The sequence below is a fragment of the Pimephales promelas genome, chromosome 3 (assembly GCF_988280905.1).
Source record: "Pimephales promelas chromosome 3, fPimPro1.hap1.1, whole genome shotgun sequence".
Classification (NCBI taxonomy): domain Eukaryota; kingdom Metazoa; phylum Chordata; class Actinopteri; order Cypriniformes; family Leuciscidae; genus Pimephales; species Pimephales promelas.
Window position 1 is genome coordinate 5,686,925 of NC_142771.1, and position 27,350 is coordinate 5,714,274.

Below are 27,350 nucleotides of genomic sequence, written 5' to 3' on the forward strand. Positions count from 1 at the left end.
AGGGTTAAATCAATCAAGAGTTCATCCTTATTAATAAAATGTACCGTTTTGTAAGTCTTAGTGTATCACAGATTGCCATATCAAGAACAATAGGCCTAGCAATTTTCTTTTGTACTAATATTTTATTGTTCTTTTAAGTCACTTAATTTGAAACACTTAACATAGTTTTAAATTGTTTTAACTATTTTAAATCTTCCTAATATCCTACATTTCTCTTTTAAAGCGTTTTCTCTTATGTAATTTCCGTTATTTTTTTTTTTACCTCTTCCGCAGGAGGCACTTTAAATCACGTGAAGCTTGAACAATAACAGAGACAACGAAGGTAAAAAGTCTTCACGACGCACTGAGATCCATCCGCAGTCTTTTTGTTTAACCTTTTTGAACAAAAGTTTTTTTTCGTTATGAAAACATGAAGATGCACATCCTGCTCTGTATTTTGGTGATAAGCTTCGAAATATACGGTATGTATAGTCTCTATGTTTATGTTTAACGCAACAGGAACACATAAAAATCACCCACTTTCGTTTTAACTTTTACCATTATTTGGTATTTAAAAACAACATATGTATCCCCCTCCCAGTGACCGCGTCTCTTCACTTGACTTTTCAACATAAGACCACAACAGTTAGCCTTTAAAATGTCTTTTGTTGATATTTCAGGAAATATCCGAAATGTAGACATCCATGTTTTTGTCTTTTGAACTGTTGCAAACTTTTTGAGACCATTAAACTAGCCTGCTGTTAGTAACATGATTTTTTTTTTCACTTGTAGTTTAGATTGATTCACTTTCGTCGAAATGATCATTTGTTTTCAAATTAGGGGCCGATAACTACGACACGTTCGCTATGAACAGACCTATGATAAACAGTGATGGCGTTCACATGCGCATCATGATGTGCGCAGGTGTATTCTAACTTTTGCGCACATATTCTAAAACTAACTTTATAGTTGGAAAATAATATTAGAACCGCTATAAAACCAAACCAATCTCTTTCACCGCTTAAATTACATGTTTATCTCTGTAAAGCTAGCCTACTTTGAACCCTGACAACAAATTAGATCGTGTCGACGCCTGGGGCGCGTCTCGGTGAGATGTCTTATGGAGTTCGGTATCTAATCGGCAAGACATTGGGAAGACGGTGGCATTAAACCTTTAATAATTATTATGACCTATTCGGCGCGATCCCACTAGAGCAAGGAAAACATTCAGACGCCTGCCTCGCTCCCTTTGACTTAACACCGGAACAGCTGATTTTTTTTTTTTTTTTTTTTTTTTTTAACGGAACAGCTGATTTTCGGCTGCATCGCTGGCAAGGCCACAGCATACTTGAAAAGCAGCTGTTCCGGTGTTAAGTCAAAGGGAACGAGGCGTCTGAATGTTTTTCGCCGCTCTAGATCCCACCGCTACAGTATGTCTTATTGATTTGTTTAGGCTAACTGCTGTCATGTTTCAAGGAAACAAATTTCCTATTGTCTATCAACAATCAATCAGCATATATGATTTGTTAATCGTAACATTTCTTCCCTAACAATTTTGACAATTGCAAGTAAATTGAAATGAAATTGTGAACGTGAAATTGAAAGTTATTGATTGTTTGTGTAGAATGTAGCCTATTTCATACGCAGCTGACTACCTGGGGAATGTCAGTCTAACATAAAAAATGAATGGATGGTTTAATGGTCATGCAAATTAAGCTACAGGAGTTTTCCAGGAGAAATAATAAAAAGGAGAGCACAAGATGACCTTGCACATTTATTTTTTACTTTTGTTTTTGCAAAAGCAGTATCTTTTTTTTGACACTCATCAAATCACACATAGAAAAGTATAACAACAACAAAAAGAAATTCCCTTCAAAAAAGGTAAACAGGAAAAATGAATCCAATCAATTATTTCACTTTCAAGATGCTTGCTCGCCCCCCTTGCTTCCTGTCCCTCCTCAGCCGCAGCCAGTTTCTCACAGCTCCTTCTTGAATATTAACTGCGGCCTCTTGAAAAGACAGAAAACCTTGGCTTACTGATCACACTACCAATATAAACTCAAAAATCATATCTGGAACATCAAACTATGGTATGTGCTGTGGTATATACGCTGTACAGATGTCATTTTTGGTTCGGAAAGAAGTCCGTCCATTAATTTTATGACCGTTTATTAGTTTAGCCTGGTTGTTTTAAGTTAACGTTAAGCTACCTTAATGTTAAAAAAATTGAAAATATTTAATACAAGAACATATAACAGTCAGTTAATAATAACTAAAGTCAACAGTTAGTTAATAACTAACCAAGTCCAGAAACATGCAAGTTAAAGTTAATAACCCACATAGCAACTGACTCCGGAACGGATCTGCCGCGGAGGTATGAACAAGGTCCGGAACGGAGTCCACTTGCACAGCGCAACGGATCCGGAACAGATAAGGATTGCGGATCCAGACTAGATCCGCGGCAGACCCTATCCGGATCCGATCTGGACCCGTTCATTTCGGTCTGAAAACCTTTCAGATCACTCATTCAAAACTAGTAATCTGGCCAAAACTACAAAAATATTTCAAATCTATTGGTGGATCAACATTAGATAGACTTCCCACTAAACAATGATGTCCAAAAGATGTCTTTTCAACGTCTTTGTCAAAAAAGTCGGACGTTGAAAAGACGTCCACTGAGGAGCCAGAATTAAAGTTTTTATGACGTCTTTTTTTGACGTGTTCTGGACGTCTGATATAGACATTCATCGAACCTTCGTACAAGTTTAAAAACTAGTTCAAATGTATCAGCATTCAATTACAACTCATGTTTATGTCAATGTAATTTCCTTACATTCTTTAGATGAGGTTTAGATGTTGATATGTTTCATTTTAAGTCACCATTGTGGTGATCAGTGTTTGCTCAACATGACATCATGACTTTTGCGTAAACATACACGCCACTTTCGAGTCGAGTGGCGTGTTATCTCTACGAATTTTGAGCTATCTGCGTGTATCCGCGTGTATGCGTACATGTCTACGCCATTAACGTCCCAGTGATTCCACGTGTCTGTACAAGCCGTCAAATGTCCGCTCGAAATGAAGCAAAATATAGATCTACATCTGGGGAGCGATCTATTTTTTTTTCCTAGGATAGTATGGGAACTCATAAATGCAATTAACCCCAGTGACGGTTAGGTTTAGGGATGGGGTTGAGGTAAGTTATATATTTATATATACAGTAATAACGTTAAGTCAACGGCGTTCATAAACACGCTGAAAATACGAATTGGCGCGTCATACACACGCTACTTCATGAGATCAGTCTGGTTTGCTTTAGTTGGGCTCTTGGTCCCAATTCTTCTTACTTTACATTTTCTTTGGCTGTTGTGACTGTGTGTTCGTATAACACCATTGTTGTTGCAGAGAAAGCCAAGAAAAAGTAAGATTGACTGTTATCAGCTCCTTGTTGATGATGACAAAGTCACAAAGTGAGCATTTAATGTTGTTAAACTTAATGATTTAATGATTAAACTTTTGCCTTTATATCTGCCGTTTATAATCACCTATCTTGTGTAACTGTGTTATTTGGACCAGTACCGTTAAAATGATCACTTATTTGAAGGTGGATAAAAAGCATGTGTACACAAAGTTTTGAGCAAATATATCACATACTCACACACAGACATCAAGATTTTGCATATGCCTCTCAACAATGGTGACAACCAAAACAAAAAAGTCTGGGAATCAAGGATGTTTTGTACTTTGAAAGCTACCCATCATGCATTGCAGCATGAAGAATTTTTATTGTCTTGTAATACACAGAAAATCTTGATGTCTGTGTGTGACTACATGGTACATTTTCTAATAACATTGCTTAAACATGTTTTTTTTGTTCACCTTCAAATAAGTGATCATTTTAATGGTACTGGTCCAAATAACACAGTTGCACAAGATAGGTGGTTATGAACAGCAGATATGAAGGCAAAAGTCTAAACCACAAAGTCTAAACCATTAACTTCCTGTTTTTGTCATCATCAACAAGAAGCTGATGACAGCCGATCTTACGTTTTCTTGGCTTTCTCTGCAACAATAATAGTGTTATACAAACACACAGTCACAACAGCCAAAGAAAAGTTAAAGTAAGAAGAATTGGGACCAAGAGCCCAACTAAAGCAAACACTGATCACCACAATGGTGACTTAAAATGAAACATATCAACATCTAAACCTCATCTAAACAATGTAAGGAAATTACATTGATATAAACATGAGTTTTAATTGAATGCTGATACATTTGAACTAGTTTTTAACCTTGTACAAATGTTCGATGAAAGTCTATATCAGACGTGCAGAACACGACAAAAAAACACGTCATAAAAACTTTAATTCTGGCTCCTCAGTGGACGTCTTTTCAACATCCAACTTTTGTGACAAAGACGTTGAAAAGACATCTTTTGGACATCATGTTGTTTGGTGGGCAGTCTATCTAATGTTGGTCCACCAATAGATTTGAAATATTTTTGTAGTTTTGGCCAGATTACTAGTTTTGAATGAGTGATCTGAAAGGTTTTCAGACCGAAATGAACGGGTCCAGATCGGATCCGGATAGGGTCTGCTGCGGATCTAGTCTGGATCCGCAATCCTTATCTGTTCCGGATCCGTTGCGCTGTGCAAGTGGACTCCGTTCCGGACCTTGTTCTTACCTCCGCGGCAGATCCGTTCCGGAGTCAGTTGCTATCTGGGCCGATCTTACTTTTTACGTTAGAAAACGTCAAGTTTTCTGAGAAGTGTTTTCGATAACGGATGACAAAAATTGGCACCGGCACCGGCTGCCAATATTTATTTCTAAAGAAACACGACAATGTATGAAAGGCTTCATTACTTTGTATGTTACGTTATGGGCCCGTAGAAGCCATTCTTGTAAAAATAGGCTAAAAATTGTGTCATAACCACTCGACTGTCCGTCGCACAGTAGAGAATTACCGTATAGACCGGAGGAGAAGCTCGCACAGCCTCACAGGCAATCTTTTACTGTCTAAAGTCAGCCCATGGCATAAATAGAAGCAAAATGACAAAATAATTCATCAGAATACTTACCAAGTTGCTCCAGGTCGCGCTTCGCCGTCTCTGTGCATGATTAAAATTTGTCTTGGAACAGCTACTAAAAGATTTACAACTGTCAGTCAGTTTGCTCACGTGACATCTACGTCGTCAAGCTCAGTTTGAGCCTGTGCAGAACGCTTGGCTATCAGGAAGTGAGTGCCCATGTTGAGCTTCAACTCTCTGGTTAGACCTTACCAGGTTTTTTACAGTAAAATACTGGCAACAGGCCAAATTCTGACACTATCATACCATTTTCCATTAAAACAGTAATATACCGTAGAAAACAAAACTAGCCTACAGGAATATACTGTGAATTAACAGCTCTCAAAGTCGACACTCAGAGACTGTGTTCATGTTCACACCCTATACCCTCATTCACTATTCCCTACATTAGTTCACTAATATAGCCCACTTGAATGAAAAGAAGTGAGTGAATTGAGACACTGATGAACACCTGATAAGCAGAATCACTGAAGGACAGAGAACTGAAAAAGAGAAACACAAGATCTACAACTGACTTCCAGAAACACTGAGTGTGAAAACAGTTTACAAACTAGTTTAATATTATTTATTTCATACATGTACAAAAGTTCTTGTCGAGAATGTAATTAATATTAAAGTTTATTGTCACCATAATGGAGATCAGTATTTGCTTTAGTAGGTCTCTTGTCCCTGGACTTGTTTCATTCATCTCTTTCTGACTGCTGTGACAGTGAGTTTTAAAACACATTTGGTAAGAGGAAGACAAGAGGAAGTTGTTGTGGTGTTATTGGCTTTAGTGATGATGTCACTATCTTCCTGGATACGTCTGATTTACAGATCTTTCCTGTATATACTCTTGAAATATATGGACATATAATATGAAACTTACATTAAGTTATGAGTGTAAAATAAATCTGTGAATATACGACATGAAATCAATATGTTGGTTAAAAATGTCTTCTGAATAATATTCTAATCATATAAAACATTAAAATAATATCCTGCTTGAGTCAGACACACACAGACATCAACAATTATAATATTCATCTCAACAATGGTAACATTCAAAAGTTTCATGCAGCAGTGCATGCTGGGTTAAAGGATAGTGTAAAACTCCCAGCATGCACTGCTGCATGAATAAAAAAATTATTGCCACCATTGTGTGCAGATTAACTGTGCTAAATTTTGATATCTTTGTGGTTTTTCAAGACTGTGTAGCTCTTTTTTTTTGTTTATGTATGATGTGTTAAAAAATGAGTCATAATTTATTGCTGTGGTTTCACGGTGGTGGTAATGTAACACTTTTGGCTGAGGATTGAACTCTGAGTGAGTGAGAATGAATTATTTAGTAAATGAACAGACAGTATGATGATTTTCATATTTCATCACAACAGTGTTGCCAGTTATTTACTGTAGAAATGCACTAAAACTAATTTACTGTCAGTTATTTACTCTAAAAATGGACTAAAACTCAGGTTAACTAACTTCACTTGCAGAAACCAACTTAAAAAATCAACTATATTTATAATGCATTGATAATGTGAGCAAAGTATTATTGTGAACTTATTTAATTAGAAACCACAAAATATAACTTTTGTAAATAACGAGATTTCCACCGGATCAGCAACTACACCATCAGTGCCTTTTAAATAAAGCAACACACAGCGTATCATCAATGTTTGTAGATCTTCTCCTGGACTGAAGCACAGGCTCTACTCTTCAGCACAGCGGTGACCCAAAAAAACAAGATTTTACAGTAAACTACTGGCAACAGTGTTGCCAGTATAAACCTGTTTTATAACTTACAGTTTATTACTGTTAAAATAACACTACATCAACTTCCTCTTAACAAATGTGTTTTAAAACTTACTGTTACAGCAGTCAGAAAGAGATGAATGAAACAAGTCCAGGGACAAGAGACCTACTCAAGCAAATACTGATCTCCATTATGGTGACAAAAAAAACTTTATTATTAATTAAATTCTCGACAAGAACTTTTGTACATGTATGAAACAAATAATGTTAAACTGGTTTGTAAACTGTTTTCACACTCAGTGTTGCTGGAAGTCAGTTGTAGATCTTGTGTTTCTCTTTTTCTGATCTTGTTTCTCTGTCCTTCAGTGATTCTGCTTATCAGGTGTTCATCAGTGTCTCAATTCACTCACTTCTTTTCATTCAAGTGGACTATATTAGTGAACTAATGTAGGGAATAGTGAATGAGGGTATAGGGTGTGATTATGAACACAGTCTCTGAGTGTCGACTTTGAGAGCTGTTAATTCACAGTATATTCCTGTAGGCTAGTTTTGTTTTCTACGGTATATTACTGTTTTAATGGAAAATGGTATGATAGTGTCAGAATTTGGCCTGTTGCCAGTATTTTACTGTAAAAAACCTGGTAAGGTCTAACAGTGCACCTAAGTTTTTTTGGTGTGTAGGGGAAAAAACCCTCCAGATACTTTGCCTGGTGCCCTCCAATTGCCAACGTTGGCAAGACTGAAGTGCTATCTGGGAAACAATCTACATTACTAAAAAAGCTATATAAATGAAGATGACTTGACTGACTTGACTTGCTACTTCTATTGTTGGGTCATTCTATGGAAATGTCTATTTGTCTGTCCCTCGCCCTTACAGAAATATTAACTACACTTGAAAAACACTAGGGTTACAATTTCTTTGTATTTCAAAATTAAACACTATAGGCCCATGACTTACTTTATTTTTTAGGGAATTGTAAAAAAATGTAGTAAACTACTTAATTAGCGAGTATACCATTATTGACAACATGTGTTTTGAAAGCTTGCAGTAGCCTTGTGAAATTAATCAGTGACTCAAATGTATAGATTAAATTTATTCAAAGCTATTACTTAGTTGTTTTGCATGAAGTAACACTAATATTTTGTCATTTTAACTTTTATCATCATTAATCCTCTTTTGTCAGCTATTGCTAAATTGAGTGCAGCTGAAAAGCTGTGACTTTTACAAAAATTTTATTTATTCTTATACTGAAAACATGATCTTTATTATATTTTACTTTCACACTGTAAAAAAAAGATTAGTTGACTCAACTTAACTAAGTCAAATCATCTTGTTGCTTTGAGTTAAATTGAGTCAACTTATAGTGTCAAGTTTATTACACTTTAAAACGTGAATTGATGCAACATGCAGTCTGTTGACTCAGCTTCCTGTATAAAGTAATGTGGACTGGAAAACATTACAAGAGAACTAAAAAAAATGTTGGTTGGAACTTATTTTGGTAAACAGACTGCATTTATATTGTGCTTTAAACAGACCCATGGCCATTTTGCATGCACTTTACACATTGCCTCGCATTCACCCATTCATACACAGACGGCAGTGTCAGCGATGCAAGGGGCCAGCCAGCTCGTCGGGAGCAGCTGGGGTTAGGTGTCTTGCTCATGGACACCTCAACACTTGGTCAGGTGGAACCAGGGATTGAAACCACCAACCTTTCGGGTTGTAGACAAACTACATGAACCACTGAGCCATTGCCGCTATATTGCCAAGTTACTTGAGTTTGCAGAAATTACTAGATTTAAAAAATTTAAGTTTTTATGACGTCTTTTTTGACGTGTTCTGCACGTTCGATATAGACGTTCATTCGTACAAGGTTAAAAATTAGTTCAAATGTGGTCATTGAGGACATTGTTTTCATCATTTATGGTCTCATTTAAACATAATTACTTTGACTATTGCTGTCTGATGATCTTAGTGAGAATTAACAGAGCTTTAGATGTTGATATTTGTTTAATTTGAAGTGCCACCATTGTGGTGATCAGTATTTGCTTTAGTTGGGCTCTTGTCCCCTTTATTTTTACTTTAGCTTTTCTTTGGCTGCTGCAACTGTGTGTTTATTTAACATAATTCTTGTGACAGAAAAAGCCAAGAAAAAGTAACAACAGGTGTTATCAACTCAATGTTGATAATGACATAATAATCACAAAACAAGTATCAAATGTTGAGTTTGAAATTGTTTTTATTTGGCGTTCACCAACCTTATGGAACTGCAATATTGGTGCCAATAGAATAAAAAAAAATCTTGTTTGATTTGAGCAAATGCATCATGTAGTCACACAAAGACATAAAAATTTGGGACATGAATCACAACAATGGTGACAATAAATAGCTGTTTTTCAAATATTATCATGTGTATAGCAAATACATTATTGCACAAATTATGTAAAATGATTCAATCACACCTTTAAAAAAGCGAATTAAAATTAATAACTCTGACTTCATCTGCTGAAAAAAATTTGTTTTTTTTTTAATATTGCCAAAGAATTAAGGTAACTACAGTGAAAAAAAAATTGTACATTTGGTATTAAAATAAATGCACAAAAATTGCATCTATGTGTATTTATATAGTCAAAGGGTAATAATAATGTAATCCTAGTTGAAACATTAGAAATAGAAATACATATTTAGGCATCTTGCCATACAAAATGTGGATGTATTTTTAGGATGACACTTTCATTCTTATTATAATATTATATTATAATACTTGATTAATATCATATTGGTTAATATTATATACTTGATTGTTTCAAATTGTCATTACATCTATCCCTCAGTGAGTTTAAATCGTATATAATTTTTTATCTCTTCAAGACATCACCCAAAAAATTTAGTTAGAAATAATGATTTCTATTATATGAAACTAAATAATATAATTACTGTACATGTACACTATCTATAAATCTATATAGAGAGGGGTGTGATTTAGCATTTTAGCACGTCCGGTTCCCCCGCTCTAAAGCCTATGGGTTTTTTGAATGGGTTTTTGCTAAATCGCCTGAAGTAAGCCTCAAAGTTAACAAAGCCTCTAAATCTTTTCACGTTTTGATCTATGACATAGAACACACACTTGTAACCTGCTTGTGTGTTTTTTTTTACTTTATTTGGTCTGCTTGTGTTTTTTTACTTTAAACAGGCTTTATTATGTATAAATTTTGGATTAACTTGTAAAGATTATCTTAATACACAAAACGTGTAAGGGTCACAACCCTTTGTTGAACACAGATCTTATTTTTTGGCTATTTTCCACAAGTCTATGGGGAAAATGCATAGCTTTTCGATCGAGGGAACCCATGCGCCGCTAGCTTCCGAGATGTCCAAAGTGACGTCATCACTTCAGCACTCCATAGCTGTTTGATTGTGGGGAGGTTTTCATGCGTGTGTGTGTGTGTTTGTACTGTATATGTTTGTGTCATTGGTCTCTTACTTTATAAGCTGACAGCCTATGTCTTGTTAATTTGTGGGTTTTGTTCAAATAAAAAGACCATTTAACCCCCTCCCCCGAGTAATTTACAGCCTGAATATATTTTTTATACATTGTTTTTAAATTATTTGTTTCAAAGCTCTGACATAATATTATATCTCAAATAATAACTATTTATGTCTCTAAAAATACAGGTACCCTGGAGTTTATTATTCGAGGTCCATCTGCTCCTCTGGTTGCTCCTCTGGGATCTTCACTGGTTTTGCCCTGTTATACTGATAAACCTTTACCAGTGAAGGGTCTGGGGGTGGAGTGGAGAAGAACAGACTCAGAGACTCTGGTTCATCTGTTTCTAGAAGGGGAGAGTCGACCAGAGGCCCAGCAGCAGGATTATCAGGACAGAGCTCATTTCTTTACTGATCAGATTCAACATGGAAACTTCTCCCTCCGTCTGGACAATCTGAGAACAGAAGACAAAGGCATTTACAGATGTAAAGTTTACAGTCAACGGGATTCTGACAAAACCTTAGTTGAATTAGAAGACGTTGGTGAGTGAATCATTTCCACCCTAGTTTAAATTTATTTAAAACAAAAACAAGGCTGCATGTAATATTTTATTCTGTAACAACTCTTTCTTTTAGAGTACTTCCTGCTATCAGGATCGAGGCGCTCCACATCGGCATATGTGGGTGATGACGTCACTCTGAACTGCTCTGTCGACTCTCACATCAAACCTGAACACATTAAAGAGGTTTCATGGAGTAAAACAGATGAAGATGAAGATATTCTGGTTCTGCTTTACCAGAACAATGAGGCTTTTCCAGATTTATCAGTTGAGCAATACAGAGACAGAGTTGAGTTCTTCCCTGATGAAATCCCCAAAGGAAACTTCTCTCTCAGACTGAAGAGTGTCAGAACTGAGGACAAAGGAGTTTACATCTGTCATGTGTTTGCTGGAGGACTTTCAGCCAATACAACTGTGGTACTGGTGAGACTGGGTGAGTCGAAAACAATGTAAACCTGACAACTTGTGTTAATAATGATTGTATTCTCTTTGAAGAAAATGTTATACATTGAACTAAAAGGACTGATCACACACACCTCATGTTACAGGAACCCATAAACAATAGTTTAGAAAGGTGAAACAGGCTACAAAGATCAGGCTACAGGTTTATCTGTGTAATGTGTATAGAATCTTTCTTGGCGCCAAACATGATAATAATATGTATTTGTTAAATGAATGGGCCTTTGCATTTTGTGGTAATAATAAAGGGATAGTTCACTTAGAAATAAATGTTTGGTATGTTTTATCTTACCTCAAGGGCATTCAAGATGTAGGTGTCTTTGTTTCCGCAGTATTTTCAATTTTGATATTTTTAGGTTAAACCGTTCTTGTCTGTCAGTCATATAATGGAGGTGTATGGTCACCACCTCAAAGAGCATGCACAGAGAAGTCCAGATTAAACATGATTTAATGACTCGTAAATGTAAGTACACATTGATGGCCTAAGACAAGAAACGAGCAGTTTGTGTGAGAAAGTTTTTTTGCAACTGCGCGAGAGATCACTTCCAGAGCTTGTGCAGACCGAAGCGCCCTCAGATCACTTGGACGTGGCTGTGTTTACAAGAGGTAAAAACGATATAAATACTGTTGGTTTTCTCACACAAACCGCTCGTTTCGTGTCTTAGGCCATCAATGTGTACTTACATTTATGAGTCATTAAATCATGTTTAATTTGGACTTCTCTGTGCATGCTCTTTGAGGTGGTGACCATAGACCTCCATTATATGACTGACAGACAAGAACGGTTTGACCCAAAAATATCAAAATTGAAAATACTGTGGAAACAAAGAAACCTACATCTTGGATGGCCTTGAGGTAAGATAAAACATACCAAAAACTAATTTCAAAGTGAACTATCCCTTTAATACAGTTTGAAAAACAGTGACTTATATTACAAACATTCTAAATAGAACCCAAATCAAACTTTTCGAGTGATACAGCATCAAAAAATTCCAAATAAGCTTGCTTCTAAAATTCTATTTATCTGTTTAGTTGCATACAGTGTCACATAATGCTGTTGTGTAACTGATGTCTGTGTTTCACAGGTTTCTCTGTTTCACATATAGTGGTGTTGATTTTCTGTATTGCATCTGGATCTGCATTGTTCATTTGCTTCAAAACAGAAAATAGAGGTATGTATGTTATGCTTCAGAAAATGTATTCAGATTTATTTGATTTTTTTTTTTATAATTAATTATAATTTCTGACTGGAATTTGTTTGCAACTCTCCATTTTAGTCCCAAGGTGGTATCTTCAAGTTTCTCTTTTGCTTTGCCCGAATATTACTATGGTGTTGGCTTCTATCACCTGGTGTGTTAATGAAGGTATTTCATCAACTGTTTTATCTAAGATCTATTACTTTCACATCACAACATAGATCTTACAATTTCAGTTCTGTTAAGGTACAGTGTAATTATTTGTTTTAGAGGGACTGTACAAATGGTCAGTCAGACGGACTTCATTGTCTTCATAATATTTCTGAGTTATACGGTATTTCATCACAGAAATAATGTGTTTCAGGTTCTTTGTCTGAGACCGTCTGTTGCTGTGTGCTCTATATTCTCAACCCCCTGAGGTCATTTGGGGTTACACCATTAGTCAGAGATGTTCCAGGTTGGTTTTTTAAAATCAAATACTACACAACACTTGCATGATATTTGTGTCTACTAAGATTTATTTACATTTTTCTAACTGAAAGGGATTAATCAAAAATTACTTTTTATTTTACTTTGAATTATTATTTTTTTTGCAGAAACAATTCTGAAGTATATTATGACTCCACATTCTGGTCATGCAGTATTGATGGCAGTAATCTATTCAGGTAAACCCACAATGATTAGTGTAATGGTAAAATTACAGTAAACAGTAAAAAGTGTTGGTCTCCAAATGTAATGTATCATAGTAATATTCTAATAATCTTACAACATTGTAACATTAAATTACCCCTTTATTTGTCGCTGTTTTGGATTTGAAATTGCACCAAATTTTCTGACGAGAATTTAGTTTTTGTCTGTTGTAAAGCAGAAGTAGTGTATTTGTTTTTATTTTCCGCCAAGCTCTTTCTCCAGTGTTTAAATGAATAATATATGTCTGTGTCAGTCCTTTTAGCAGAACATTTCGAAGACATCGACACAGTCACCAGAACTGTCTTCTTTTGTACACTTGTCCTGGTGTGTCTCCTCTTCATCACACGTGAGTGGTTATCCAACATCCTCAGCTTGCTTTAAATGCACAGTTGAAAACAACATTCACTTTTTTAGTTACATAGAAAACTTGAACAGGAAATGTACAATCTTGTACAATTTGCATATTTCAGCTCTTAAAATTTATTTATCCATCATTTGCATAACCACAATGCTTAAAGGGATCATGAACTGGCTTTTTAAATTGTATTAAATTGTTATCTGAGGTCAACTTATGACGTTCGCTTGGTTTTTGCATTCAAAAAACATCAAAATGAATAAGTAATAGGTTATTTTGTACCCAAGTTGTGAGCCTACCTGAAAAACAGTCATTTTTATGGGCGTGTCGCATTGAAGACTTGGAAGTAAACGCCCACTGCTGTGAGTGGATAACAGTTTTGCATATTATAATGAGTTTAACTCACCCATCGGTGCACAAGGGGGAAAACGTCTAAAATGGCAACCAGATTCGCCCATACATGTTCGATCCCAGAGTCTGTGTGTTGCACAATTCCTGTCAGATCCAATATAGATCCAAAACGAGTCATTTGCTGAGCCTCGTGTCAATAAAAGCTTTTATTGGACTAACAAGGACGTTTCCAGTACTGAAACTTACAGGATATTCCTATAATATGATGACCTCTTAGATGTCAAAAGCTCAAGGAAAATTTGATTTCTCAGTTCATCACCCCTTTAAAGTCCATAGAACATTATTTAACATTAGTGCAAAGATGTATTGCTACATATTGAATTGAATTCACAATTGGTTTTATTTATTTATTTTTGTACAGAATTGACTAAAGAGAAGATGCTGTCATGCTCTGGAGAGTTATGCAGAAAGGTGTACAGTAAAGTTCAGCCGCTTGTAGCCACTTGTAGCTTTTCATTGCTGCCTGCATTGCAGCTCGCCCTTCTGCTCTACACTTGCTTTGACTTCGGTGCTGGTAAGCAAGAACTTTTGAGTAGAGACTGATTGAGAATTACATGATTATCAGAGCACTGAGCAGTTAAAGTAAATAAAAAACTCGGCTCATAACATGGACGCAGTTATTGCACTGACGGAGCAAGAACAATGTAACTTAAGTGTCTAAAATGCATGCACAGCTCAATTAAATGGTAAAACTCTCTTTAACTAAACCCCTGGTCAGAGACTGACTCCACCGACTGGTAATATTTGAAAATGCTGAAAAAGTGGGCAGACCCCAGCGGAGATAGAGGGGACGAAATAGATGCTAAAACACTCTATCCTGATCGTTTTCAATACTCACAATTCCAATTCCTGACTCGCTACAGTGGTTTTGACGACACAAGATAGTTTTTATACTGCCAAGGGCGTAGCTCGCGTGGTGAGCTGAAACCTGCGTACGTCACGAAGTGCGGAACATCCAATAGGAAAATTCAACTGCAGTAGCCTCCGTTCAACCTGAAGAGGGCAGCACTAAGACGTTTTTACACCATATATTGTAGAAATAGAACATTTTATAAACAAATGTCAAAAAAGTTACTCGAATCAATGACTGGTATTAATAAAGATCCATTCTTACAGATCATTAACTAAAAAAAGTTGGTTTAGTGTTTAGTTACTCTTTAAAGGAGTAGTTCACTTTGAATTCAATGCCCTATCCTGTAATATGAAAGTTATATTTTGTTTAGAAACCCCATGATTTTCCTGAGATGTTAATTTAGAACAAAACTTGAATTTGAAAAATGAATCCAATTTAAATGATAATGACAAAATAGTTTCATAATGAGTGGTAAATTTGATCTCAAAATGAATGTCAGTCATTTTTAAAGACCTGAAAAAAAACATTTGGTAGCTCTAAAAAGCCCTGAGTGTGCTCTTTACATAAAACTGTGACACACACCTTTTATGGTGTGAGAGAAATTCATTAAAATTGTTTATAAATATTTATAAATACTATAACAACTGTATTGCTCATTGTTAGGTCATGTTAGTTAATACATTAACTAATAAACCTAATTGTAAATTGTTAACTTTTCTCTAACTAACTCTTTCTTTTTTAGTGTTTATCATTACAGTTCTGACAGTAGTTCCTGGGATTCATCACTGTTTTGGCAGAATAAGTTGGATAAACCGATGCTGTAAGTGTGAGACAGCTCCGTTATGACTGCAGAAATAATTCATATATGCTGTAGGAAAAGGATTAGATAAATGCATGTCATGGGTATTTATTTATTTATTTGTACAGTTAAATATACACATAAATGTGTTAGACCTGGTTCTGTCTCTCTGCAGGCTACTTAAATTAGTAAATCAGTGTCTCCAGAATATATTTCTGTTTTAAAAGGACATTTTGTGGTTCTAATAAAAGTTGTGTCATTTTTTATTTTTTATTTTACTATTTATTTCATCTTTTAGGTCTTTGTCTATATAAACTGATATGGTTTATGATGATTGTGATGAGTGGAGCAATGGTGTATTTTTACACGAGAATCTTGAGAATTGAAAAAGGTATGAATATATTTCTAACAATTTTTAACATTTGGCTTTATAATATAATAAGATTAAAGCAGCTCTTTAACAAAGACTTGATCTTTAATTGACAGAGGGTGCGGGACTGGTTTGTGCAGCAGGAATTCTTCAAGCATTGTGGATGATCGCATTTTCAGAAGACCCTGTCCATTATCCGAGTAAAGTATCAACCATCTTCTTTCTTTTTCATGTGTTGTTTTTCCTTCAAAATGAACGTGCCATATACCAACAAATTATCAATATAGATTTGTGAGATGCACATCCAGGGCACGAAGCTCCCGTTCCACCACATCCCAAAGATGATCTATTGGGTTGAGATCTGGTGACTGTGGAGGCCATTTTAGTACAGTCAACTCATTGACATGTTCAAGAAACCAATTTGAAATGATTCGAGCTTTGTGACATGGTGCATTATCCTGCTGGAAGTAGCCATCAGAAGATGGTGACATGGTGGCCATAAAGGGATGGACATGCTCAGAAACAATGCTCAGGTAGGCCGTGGCATTTAAACGATGCCCAATTGGCACTAAGGGGCCTAAAGTGTGCCAAGAAAACATCCCCCACACCATTACACCACCACCACCAGCCTGCACAGTGGGAACAAGGCATGATGGATCCATGTTCTCATTCTGTTTACGCCAAATTCTGAATATCTCAATAGAAATCGAGACTCATCAGACCAGGCAACATTTTTCCAGTCTTCAACTGTCCAATTTTGGTGAGCTCTTGCAAATTGTCGCCTCTTTATCCTATTTGTAGTGGAGATGAGTGGTACCCGGTGGGGTCTTCTGCTGTTGTAGCCCATCCGCCTCAAGGTCGTGTTTGTTGTGACTTTGCTGAATACCTCGGTTGTAACGAGTGGTTATTTCAGTCAAAGTTGCTCTTCTATCAGCTTGAATCAGTCGGCCCATTCTCCTCTGACCTCTAGCATCAACAAGGCATTTTCGCCCACAGGACTGCCGCATACTGGATGTTTTTCCCTTTTCACAGCATTCTTTGTAAACCCTAGAAATGGTTGTGTGTGAAAATCCCAGTAACTGAGCAGATTGTGAAATACTCAGACACCAACAACCATGCCACGCTCAAAATTGCTTAAATCTCCTTTCTTTCCCATTCTGACATTCAGTTTGGAGTTCAGGAGATTGTCTTGACCAGGACCACACCCCTAAATGCATTGAAGCAACTGCCATGTGATTGGTTGATTAGATAATTGCAGTTATGGGAAATTGAACAGGTGTTCCTAATAATCGCTACAACACTTTTTTTTAAGATTTTTTTTTTCTTCTACTTTGCTCTGCAGATCTTCTCAAAAGAAAAAAGTTTTTCCTCTTCGGATCAGCTGGTCTTGTTTTATCGAACTCTGTTGTACTGATGACAGAAGTGATAATAAATGGCGGTGAGTTGACAAACTTTTAATATTATAAAACTTTTGATATTCATAAGGTCATGCAGGAGCCCACTGGCTGTGAGTGGACCATCATTTCATTATCAAAACATGTTTGTTAAAAATGAATCTCCATCCACAGTTAAAGGTGAACGTCTGATTGGAGATTTAAGAGTTGTTGTCGTTCCATCTGAGTGGCTGTTCACCACATTACCACTGCTGAGTTTATCCATCTATGGACAATGTGAGTATGACCTGGAAGTGACTTTAGCATTCTGTACTATCATGCTGTTAGTGTATGACATTATCTAATGTGTAGGCTACACATAAATCGAGGTATTTCTTTAAAAATAAATGATTTTCTTTCTTTTTTCACCTACAATTTCATTTCTCTTCTATGTCTAATATTTTGTTTGGCTAATTGAAAATTGGTATTCTTGCTCCTTATTTCCTGATTTGTAAGCCACCTAGGATAAGTTATTGTTCATAATGGCTGAGAATGAATTTGGACACATGTCTGACCCTCCTCTATATACAGGTAGCTTTCACTAAGGTAGTTGTGTCAAAGTCTGAAATGTGACGGGCATCTCTTCTGTGTTACATGCCTAACATTGAGATCAACACATCTTGTACTGTACACTTGCGTTCTCTAAGAAAGTAGAGTCTGCAAAAATATAAATCCTCCATCATTCTGACTCTTGCATGTGTTGCCTCTGTGCTTTATCTGAGACTGATCCGTTGTAACTAATTCGAAACTCTATTCCTCTCCCACATCTCAGGCAAACCTGACAGCACACAGTCTAAGGAAGATTTTCAGGTGAGTATTTATGTTTTTGTAAGAATTAAGTTACATTAAAACAATGTTTTTAAATACACAGAGATTGAAAGTGAACAAACTAAAAATCAGATGTATTATTCAAAATCGGTTATGTAGATACTGTTTGAAATATGTTTTATTCAAAATCTTAAGTCACCAGATTCTAAAGGGACTCCTGCTCTAGAGTACATCAGTATAACAGTGGACGAGAAGAAAGAAGAATCCCATGAAATGGAAACTCTGGGAGACGTAGCTGGGAACCTTAAAGAACAAAAGGATGAGAATGGCTGAAACATGGCCTTAGCCAATCATAATCGCTTACCTCGTTATTAAAGGAGTAGTTCACTTTTAAAAAACCTTTTGCTGATGATTTACTCACCCCCATGTCATCCAAGATATCCACGTCTTTCTTTCCTCAGTCGAAAAGAAATTAAGGTTTTTGATGAAAACATTCCAGGATTTTCTCCATATAATGGACTTCAATGGGAACCAAACGGTTCAAGGTCCAAAAGACAGTTTCAGTACAAACTGTTCAAAGGGCTTTAAACGATTCCAGACGATGAATACGGGACTTATCAAGCGAAACGATCGCTCATCTAAAAAAATGGTTCATTCAATGAACGAAATGAACAAGTTGACTCAGGAAAAGATTCGTTCGTTTTGAGAGAGAGCGAAGTTTTATATGCAAGTGTTAACATAAGCTATTTTAAGTTGAAAAGACACAACTTGCAGGGTCACATTCAATCACACAAAACGTATAACTCAATATTTGCTGAAAGACAAAAAAAGACATTTTATTGTATTTTATTTTGAAGATGTGTTTATTTCATAGAGGACATTGAATATTTGTAATGGAGAAGGATTTAAATTGTTGATGTTTAATAAATACATTTTCCCTGGCTCACTTATTTCCCCTGCAGGGAAAAAGCACATAAGCTGTTTAGGTGGTGCCAGACGGTACCTGTAACATCTCCATGCAAAGTCGAGTCTTGGAAAAAAAAGGCCAATGCAAAGATGTGACTTTATGAAATAATACATTTTTATGGAAAAACTAACTTTATCATGATGACTATGTCTACAAAATATGAACACAAAATATGTTTTGTGCACACGGTTTAAAATGTGATAACTGAACAATAAAAAATGTCAGTCATCACTAAGGTGGAAATAGGAGTAGCATGTAATCAACTTGTATAAATTCCTCCTACCTGTTATATTTTATTATCATTAAGTATTATTTTAAGAATTCATTGTTTTGCTTTATCTAACAATGATTTCTATTTTTATTTTATTGTTGGAACACTTTCTACAGACGATCTTTACTATCTGTCAAAGGTTGTTGGCTATTAAGCTGAAAAGTGGATCCATATGTTCATTGATATTTTTACCATAAAACATGTTCTACATTTTCATTGTTGTGTGAGATGTGATCTTTGTGGATGCTACTGTAAGTCTCATACTGTAGACTAGAGAATAATTTATATATGAAGACTTTTGTTTTCCAGCTGTAGAAGTAATGCTGTTAAAACTGTTACTGCTGTTATTTAGGATGTTAGGAAACCTAAATTTATGAAATTAATGTGTTTTTAAAAATAAAAAAAATCTAAATGTGAATTTGTATGTATATATATATATATATATATATATATATATATATATATATATATATATATATATATATATATATATAGTTTGTATCTTTTAGAGTCTGGAATAGAGGATTGTGTAATACTGTACCAGAAATCCTTTCAATAAACTTCAATAAACTGTGCCATATTTTTGGTTTCTTTGTATATGCTTCATTATACATTTTTGGTTTACTAAATATGAGTATAATGTGAATTATGGCTGCACAAACGCCTTCCAAAAGAGGCAGAGCTCGTAATAAATATTAATGACCCATTTCAGCCAATCAGTTTGGTCAACCGAATCAACGTCACGATACGTAATTAATATTCATAAGTAAACAGAGCTGGTTGGTAGATTCGTGTACGGGACTAAGACTGACCGCAGGAGAACAACCGAGGACTGAGCTATGTAACATTTACCTGTTTGCTTCTCAGGGTTTTTTAAAGTAAGTGTTTTTGTGTGCGTATGAACATGCAATACCGCTCCCCAAAACCACATTGTTAGTATGGAAATGTGTATTACTATTACTAGTGTTGTTTACAATTTGATATCCGCTTGTCACGCTGGTTTGAACGGTGTTGAATGAATGCTCGCGACGGTCTGTTATTGTTTTGTTTTTAAGAGACTGTGTTTTTCTGTCTTATTGAGCGGTTTTTATTACTTTTGAGTTGTTTAGACGTAGGCTACATGTGGTCGTATTCTGGGTAACTAAACAAACACCGTAACGTACTTCTAAACTAATCCTCCTTCACTAAAGATTTTGATCGCAATAGACTTTAACCTGGTTATTTAATCAGCAGTTTATCGCGATGTTGTCGTGTGCGTGTTGAAAGTGTGAAGCCGATGGTGTTTGCCCGGTTGTCCTAAGTTAATCCCTTTATCCCATTATCACACAAGCTGCCCGATTCCCTTTTCAAAGTCAGACTGATGACGCCACATATTTCACACATGATCTGTTTCACCTCAGCACAATGACAACATGGTAGTAATGTGCTATATGCCACATTTCTCATAATATCACTTCATATTAGTTTCACATTTAACAAAACTTACTTCTAAGCCATCAACTACATGTATCTGCCAACTACACCACTATAAACCCATAATTAGACATTTCGCCCCCACATCTTTCTCACTTTCTGTGACATGTTACCTTGATCCCAGCCGTATTGCTTATTGTCGTGTAAATACAATTTGATATACATTTAGCAGAACGTGTATATTGTTCACTGTGGCTTTAAAAAATGTGATCTGAGGTCTTTATATTAAAATTCTGAGCCTAATTTTTACACCATGGTCATGATTTTAGTCAGCTTTTATGAGATGTTGCAGGCAGGAGAGGTTGATTATAAGTATTGCCGGTAGTTTTCTATAAAAGGTGTCTTGTTTTTTATTGTAGCTCAACTTCATTTGTTCTCCCTCATTGTGGTTTCAGACTAAATGTGCATTGCTTCAGAGATTTGCTTTGGTAGTGAAGGTCAGTTATCGATTGATTGACTCTCTTTCCATCCTTTCAGAATGGAGAACTCCTCTAAAGAAGATTACAAGATCCAGTCGTTTGATTTGGAGACTCAGAAACTCCTCAAAACGGCTTTGAAAGGTCCATATGTTTGATATGCAGTGGGTTTGCATGACCTGCTCAAATGTTGTTAAATCAAAGGCCTTTTTTTTGTACTTGTCAGACCCAGGTTCAGTTGACCTGGAGAAAGTGTCCAGTGTAATAGTGGATCAGTCTCTGAAGGACCAGATCTTCAGCAGGGAGGCGGGACGCATCTGTTACACTATTGTGCAGGTAAACGAATGCTATGTAAAAGTAAACCTTTAGCTTGTAGTTTGTTAGGATTGACTTGTAATCAGTTTCCTCGCTGGATTCAGGCCGAGGCCAAGCAGAGCAACGGGAGCGTGTTTCGGCGTAGCCTTCTGACCCGATTGCAGCAGGAGTTTAAAGCCAGGGAAGAAACGCGGACGAGATCCACTCAGGAGTGGGTTTGCCTCGTGTCCTTCATCTGCAACATCTTCGACTACCTCAAGGTGAACCGTACTTCCGTTTTAATGCTGAAATTCACAGAGTAAGGATTAGGAAGGTAACTGTTATTTACAGAAATGCATGCTAGTTGAAATGAAGTGCTTGATATGTTTTTCCTTTATTCTGCCGAGAGCAGGTGAACAACATGCACATGATGGCGCTGGTGCCGCCCGTCTATGACTGTTTGTTCAGACTGGCCCAGTCTGACGCCCTGAAGAACGAGGAGGAGGTGAATCTTGAACATTATTACATGGAAATAGATCAACTACTGTATATAAGGGTGATTCTTCAACTATGGTACTCTTTGAGCTAGACAGTTTCAGAAAATAAAAACATTTCTACAAACTGTTTTTTTTAGTATCAGTTGGTTTCTCAATCTGTCTAGAAACCTTCCCTTAGTTGGGTGTGATGATTTGTATTGAATAATATATATTTTGGCGTTTTTATCTGACAGCCCAAGAAAACGCCCAAGTTATTTTATTTACCAACAATATTGTAGCAATAATAAATAATAAAATATTTCTTACTACCTTAATTAATTATATGTTTTTTGTTTTGTTTTTACATTAACGTTTTAGTATTATAGCCCAGAATAATTTGCTGTTTAGCACGAACAATGTCATTTCCACCACAACCTGTCTTTACCGCCACAATGAACACCGTGGTTGAAATGACTGTGGCGGAAATTATATTTCCCCCCTTTTCCTTTAAAATATCATGCTATGTTAGCCTGTTAATATTAGTTTTACACTTAGCATTTAATATACACAAATTACACATTATTAAATTAATTTTATCCAGTTATTTTTACGTCCATGTGAAATATGAGCCGTTTGGAAATGACGGCCAATAAACATGTTCTCAGTTTTAGTCATATTTACCTTGATTTTTCTTCTTTTCATTACCCCCTGAAGAGGTCACCCTTTCACCCAGCCATGTGTTCACTGTGGAGTTTCTGTTGCTATGGTTACTAAGTATTCAAACCTAAAACAATGATCTCAGGATTCTATTTTGTACAGTGTGGCGGAAATGACAGTGAACCCAAGGGACAAGGGTTCTAATTATGAAAAATATAAGAAAATGTGAATAAATATTGCAATATGTATTATTGAAATAGAGATTATTTTATAATTTGTACTTAAAATCTACATTATTTAAATATTTAATTTAGAATTAAGCGAGGATGAAGGTACAAAGTCTGGCTTAGGGACAGGGGGAAAACTGTAAAAATCATGCATAAAAGGCCTCATATTATATAATAAAAAGAATGATTGAACCATGATAATTTTTTTATAAGTTCCCCTTAGGGTGAAGTAAGTCTGACGAAAAACAAAAAAGAAGAAATTTTTTTAGATTTTATTATTTCATCCAGGGACAAGAAAAGTACCATAGTTAAAGAATCACCCATAAGTGAATAGTGAGGCACTGTTCCCAGTTACTTCAGAAATGTTTTTGAACGATTCTTCACCTCAATACCAATGAAGAAAACTTCCTTGAAAGTAAGTTTGGATCCTTTCCATTTGGCCTAAGGGGAGGCTAATGCCTTTGGCTTTTTCTGAGCTTTCACTTTAAATTTCCTTGTTTCATGTATTTATTCCTTTGGCAAGATTAAGAAATGAACAGTGCTGAAAAATAACAGTCCTCAAAGCCAAAGAGTTTAGACTTATTTAGAAAACAAGGTAAGAAAACATAAAAGACAAAAACTTTGTCTGGAAAACTGTCTTTTAAACTTTATTATTATGGAATAAAAAAAAATCCCATCTCCTTTGCTTAAAGGCACAATCCAAAATGTCTCCGGTTACTATCTTAACCGTGTTTCCCTGAGAGGCAGGAACGAGACTTTACGTCAGTGTGAAGTATATGGGAACTCCTCCCTTCTCCACTTTCGCTGAAATCTTATTGGCTAACGCCAGGTGGGGACAGCTGGCCAATAGAGTGCTGAAGTCATGAAGTCACTTTGTAGGCTAAAACGCGGAAGTGAGTTAGCATTTTAGCACTTCCGGTTCCCTCGCCCTAAAGTCTATGGGTTTTTTAATGGGTTTTTGCTGAGTCGCCTGAAATAAAGTTTGTGTCTGCTTGTGTTTTTTAAACTTTATATTGGCTTCAAAATGTATAAATTTTGGATTAACTTGTAAAGATTATCTTGATAGACAAAATGTGAGGTTCACAACTCTTTGTGGAACCTAGATCTCATTTTTTGCAATTTTTCCAAAAGTCTTTGGGGAAAATGCGTAGCTTTTCGATCGAGGGAACCCATGCGCCGCTAACTTCCAAATTGTCCTACAAAGTGACGTCATAAGTTCGACACTCTATTGTCGCGAAGTATGCAAATACTGACAGGTTCGTGGGCAGTATAAAATGCATGGGCGCGACAATTACGTCAGAATCACGAGTCTGAACTAGTACAGCTGACAAAATAGCGAGCCCGGTAGCTAACTAACGTAATGTTTCGTTCACGCCACCCAGGGAACCGAAGATACGATAATAAGTGGAGATGTTCCCTTTCGAGGCGGTAACTTCAACATTACGTCAGCGTCAAATTTAGATTTGCTCTGATCGAAATCGAAGCACCAATCAGAAATGTTGGGGCGGGCTTTACACGATGACGACAGCACTGGGATTTTGTAGCTTACATTACAAAGATGGACGCCGGCCGCCGTTGAACATCACTCGTTCGAATCAGCTTAGGGACAGGGGGAAAACTGTAAAAATCATGCATAAAAGGCCTCATATTATATAATAAAAAGAATGATTGAACCATGATAATTTTTTTATAAGTTCCCCTTAGGGTGAAGTAAGTCTGACGAAAAACAAAAAAGAAGAAATTTTTTTAGATTTTATTATTTCATCCAGGGACAAGAAAAGTACCATAGTTAAAGAATCACCCATAAGTGAATAGTGAGGCACTGACTTTCGGCAACCCAAGATATTCGAATAAAAATTGCCCCAAACATTTTTAAAAATAGTTTTTTAGAGTCATAATCATCAAGAGAGTGACGCTCAATTAGGTCTTCTCCGGTGACACGCTTTGACCGTGTCAATGTTTTTTTCAAGAACACAAATTAGCTTTATTGGCATGAATGTGTAAAATAGCACAATATTGCCAAAGCAATAGACGCATACAAACATATAGATAAATACAAGTGAACAGTAATAATAATAATAATAAAAAAGCAAACAATCAAAATAATTATTATTTGAAAATTTGTACAATTATTTATCCATCTCTCTCTCAGCTGGACTGTCTGGTGTTGCAGCTGCACCGTGTGGGAGATCAGCTGGAGAAGATGAACGCGCCGCTGATGGACGAGTTGTTCAATCTGCTGAGGGACGGCTTTCTCCTGCAGGAGGACCTGAGCTCCATGGGTCGTCTCCTTCTGCTGGAGATCCTGGAGTTTCGCGCGGGAGGCTGGACTCTCAGCGACACGGCGCAGAAATACTACTACAGCGAAGTCACGGACTGACGCCTCCAGAAACGCAAGAAGAAATAGCATTCGCAAGGACCCAGGAGTGGAGGTTTTATTTTCATAATGAGGGCTGGGTGACTCAGTACGTCTGAGGAGTGAAAGTTCGTTTTTAAAGTCAACATGAATTCAAAATTGATCTTATTTACTTTTTTTAATACACTTTCCTTCTAGTCCTTGTGTTAGTTTTCCACATTATTAAATGCCCCTTTCCAAAATGTTTTTATAGTTGAATATCCTGCTTTTTTTGTAAATGTCAAATGACTGAAATCAGATTTGATTTGTTTCATGTTGACTTTAAATCATTATATGAAGGATACTACTGCAAAATGTAGTTCATGTGTTAATGTTACAGACATATGTTAATGTCCCAGAATTCCCTTGGGCAAACTATTACCATGTGCAGTAATGCAGTTTGTTCATGGTTAAGCAACATTCCTCCAAATCTAGTTTCTTTTCTTTTCTTTTTTTTTACAAATATGATACCTTTAGTGATCTTCAGTCACAGATCTTTAAACATTTGTTTGTTAAATGAGTTTGATAGTGAATGGAGTTCAAACAATCTCCATTCGATCTATTAAAGAATTATAATTACAGACACGATTTATTAATTTAGTTATTTTGTGTGTCAAAGTTAAACACAAAGGGCTATAATCAAAACATAGAGGTGACAATTCATTTTAGATGGTTTTAACATAAATATATTTAATTGTAGTTGTTTGATTTTCTAACTAATTATTACTAAATAATATTCACCTTAGAAGGAAAAGCTATTTTTATTGTATAGTCCATTATTACTTATATTTATGCTCTGTAATAGATCTTAATTTAATTTAGTGAAATAACATTTATAATACACCAAAAACAGTCAAACATTTAAATACAATGTTTCCTTTAAGGGGTTTAATATTTTTATAGTATGAAAAGAAGAATGGATGTATATCTGACAAAACTTAAACAGATGCTGAATGAATGAATAAAGTGTTGCAGTAAGTTTTTATAAATTTGCACAGTTGCAATATTTTTTGTTCTTTTTTTCACATTGTTATTTTGTCACATACCGTTTTTTGCCTACAATATAGGGAAGTATTTTTTTATTTATTTATTTGTTTATTTCGAGCAATATGTAGTTACACATGACAAGGCAATACATTTTGGTTAGTCTGTACAAGCCTTTAAATTCATCATATTTACATCAACTTTAACAAAACCTAAATCTATTGCTCGAAACGGAGTGGATAGAAGTCAAACTTATTTGCACCCACCCCGGTTACCAATAACAGGAAAAACAAAACAATATTAGTTGCTTCCTTACACATTATCATAACACCCAATAACAATTTTGAATATAAGTACATATATGAAAACATGAGAAAGGAAAGAAGGGGAACCCTTTCTCCCTCATCAAAGGCAAAACAATACCAAAACAAAACAAAACATATCCTAAATACCTACAAGGTAAAATAAAACAAATTATAAACACATGGATACATCTATGAAAATACCAACAATGGTAATCAGAATACCTACAGGGTAATATTAACAAAAATACATGAATACAACTCACAAAATTAAACCATTTCCGACATGTATTGCGATAAGACCTTCTGTTTATAATGTACTTTAAATTGATGAATATTTTGGCTTTGTTCAAGTATATGCGATATCAGATGCCTTTTAATAATGTCTGTAAAATGTATATTTCTGTAAGCGTATTTGCATTTTTATTAATATATTTACACAATCACACCATCATAAACCCTCAATAAAATCCAATCACAAGTGATGAGATAAATTCATACAGAGGTTTGAACAATGTCTCAGACTTCTTGTGATCGGATCACCTAACATAGATATTAATATCAGGTGTAAACAAGTGTCCAATGATTGGAAAAATATACATGTTGAGTCCTTCAGTCTGTCCACTGCCAGAATATTTTAATTAATCCCTGTAATATTGAGAAGTCACACAATGATGAACATTTCTAAATCCCGTGGTAACTCAGAT

The 27,350-nt window shown here is 35.7% G+C and overlaps 2 protein-coding genes across 2 annotated transcripts; both read left to right on the forward strand.

Moving 5' to 3' along the window:
• Positions 1–274: 274 nt before the first annotated feature.
• On the forward strand, positions 275–18,967 carry LOC120485481 (uncharacterized). Its single transcript, XM_089129054.1, has 16 exons — positions 275–461; positions 10,477–10,830; positions 10,924–11,280; positions 12,392–12,478; positions 12,584–12,670; positions 12,867–12,959; positions 13,099–13,167; positions 13,446–13,538; positions 14,320–14,472; positions 15,554–15,631; positions 15,909–16,001; positions 16,097–16,180; positions 17,323–17,418; positions 17,549–17,650; positions 18,186–18,223; positions 18,377–18,967. The coding sequence occupies exons 1-16, from the start codon at positions 410–412 to the stop codon at positions 18,512–18,514; spliced, it is 1,974 nt and encodes a 657-aa protein (XP_088985180.1). The 5' UTR covers positions 275–409; the 3' UTR covers positions 18,515–18,967.
• Positions 18,968–20,204: 1,237 nt separating this feature from the next.
• Positions 20,205–26,350, forward strand: mif4gdb (MIF4G domain containing b). Its single transcript, XM_089129240.1, has 6 exons — positions 20,205–20,297; positions 21,370–21,452; positions 21,535–21,644; positions 21,728–21,883; positions 22,015–22,107; positions 25,115–26,350. The coding sequence occupies exons 2-6, from the start codon at positions 21,371–21,373 to the stop codon at positions 25,340–25,342; spliced, it is 669 nt and encodes a 222-aa protein (XP_088985366.1). The 5' UTR covers positions 20,205–20,297; position 21,370; the 3' UTR covers positions 25,343–26,350.
• The last annotated feature ends 1,000 nt before the right edge of the window (positions 26,351–27,350 follow it).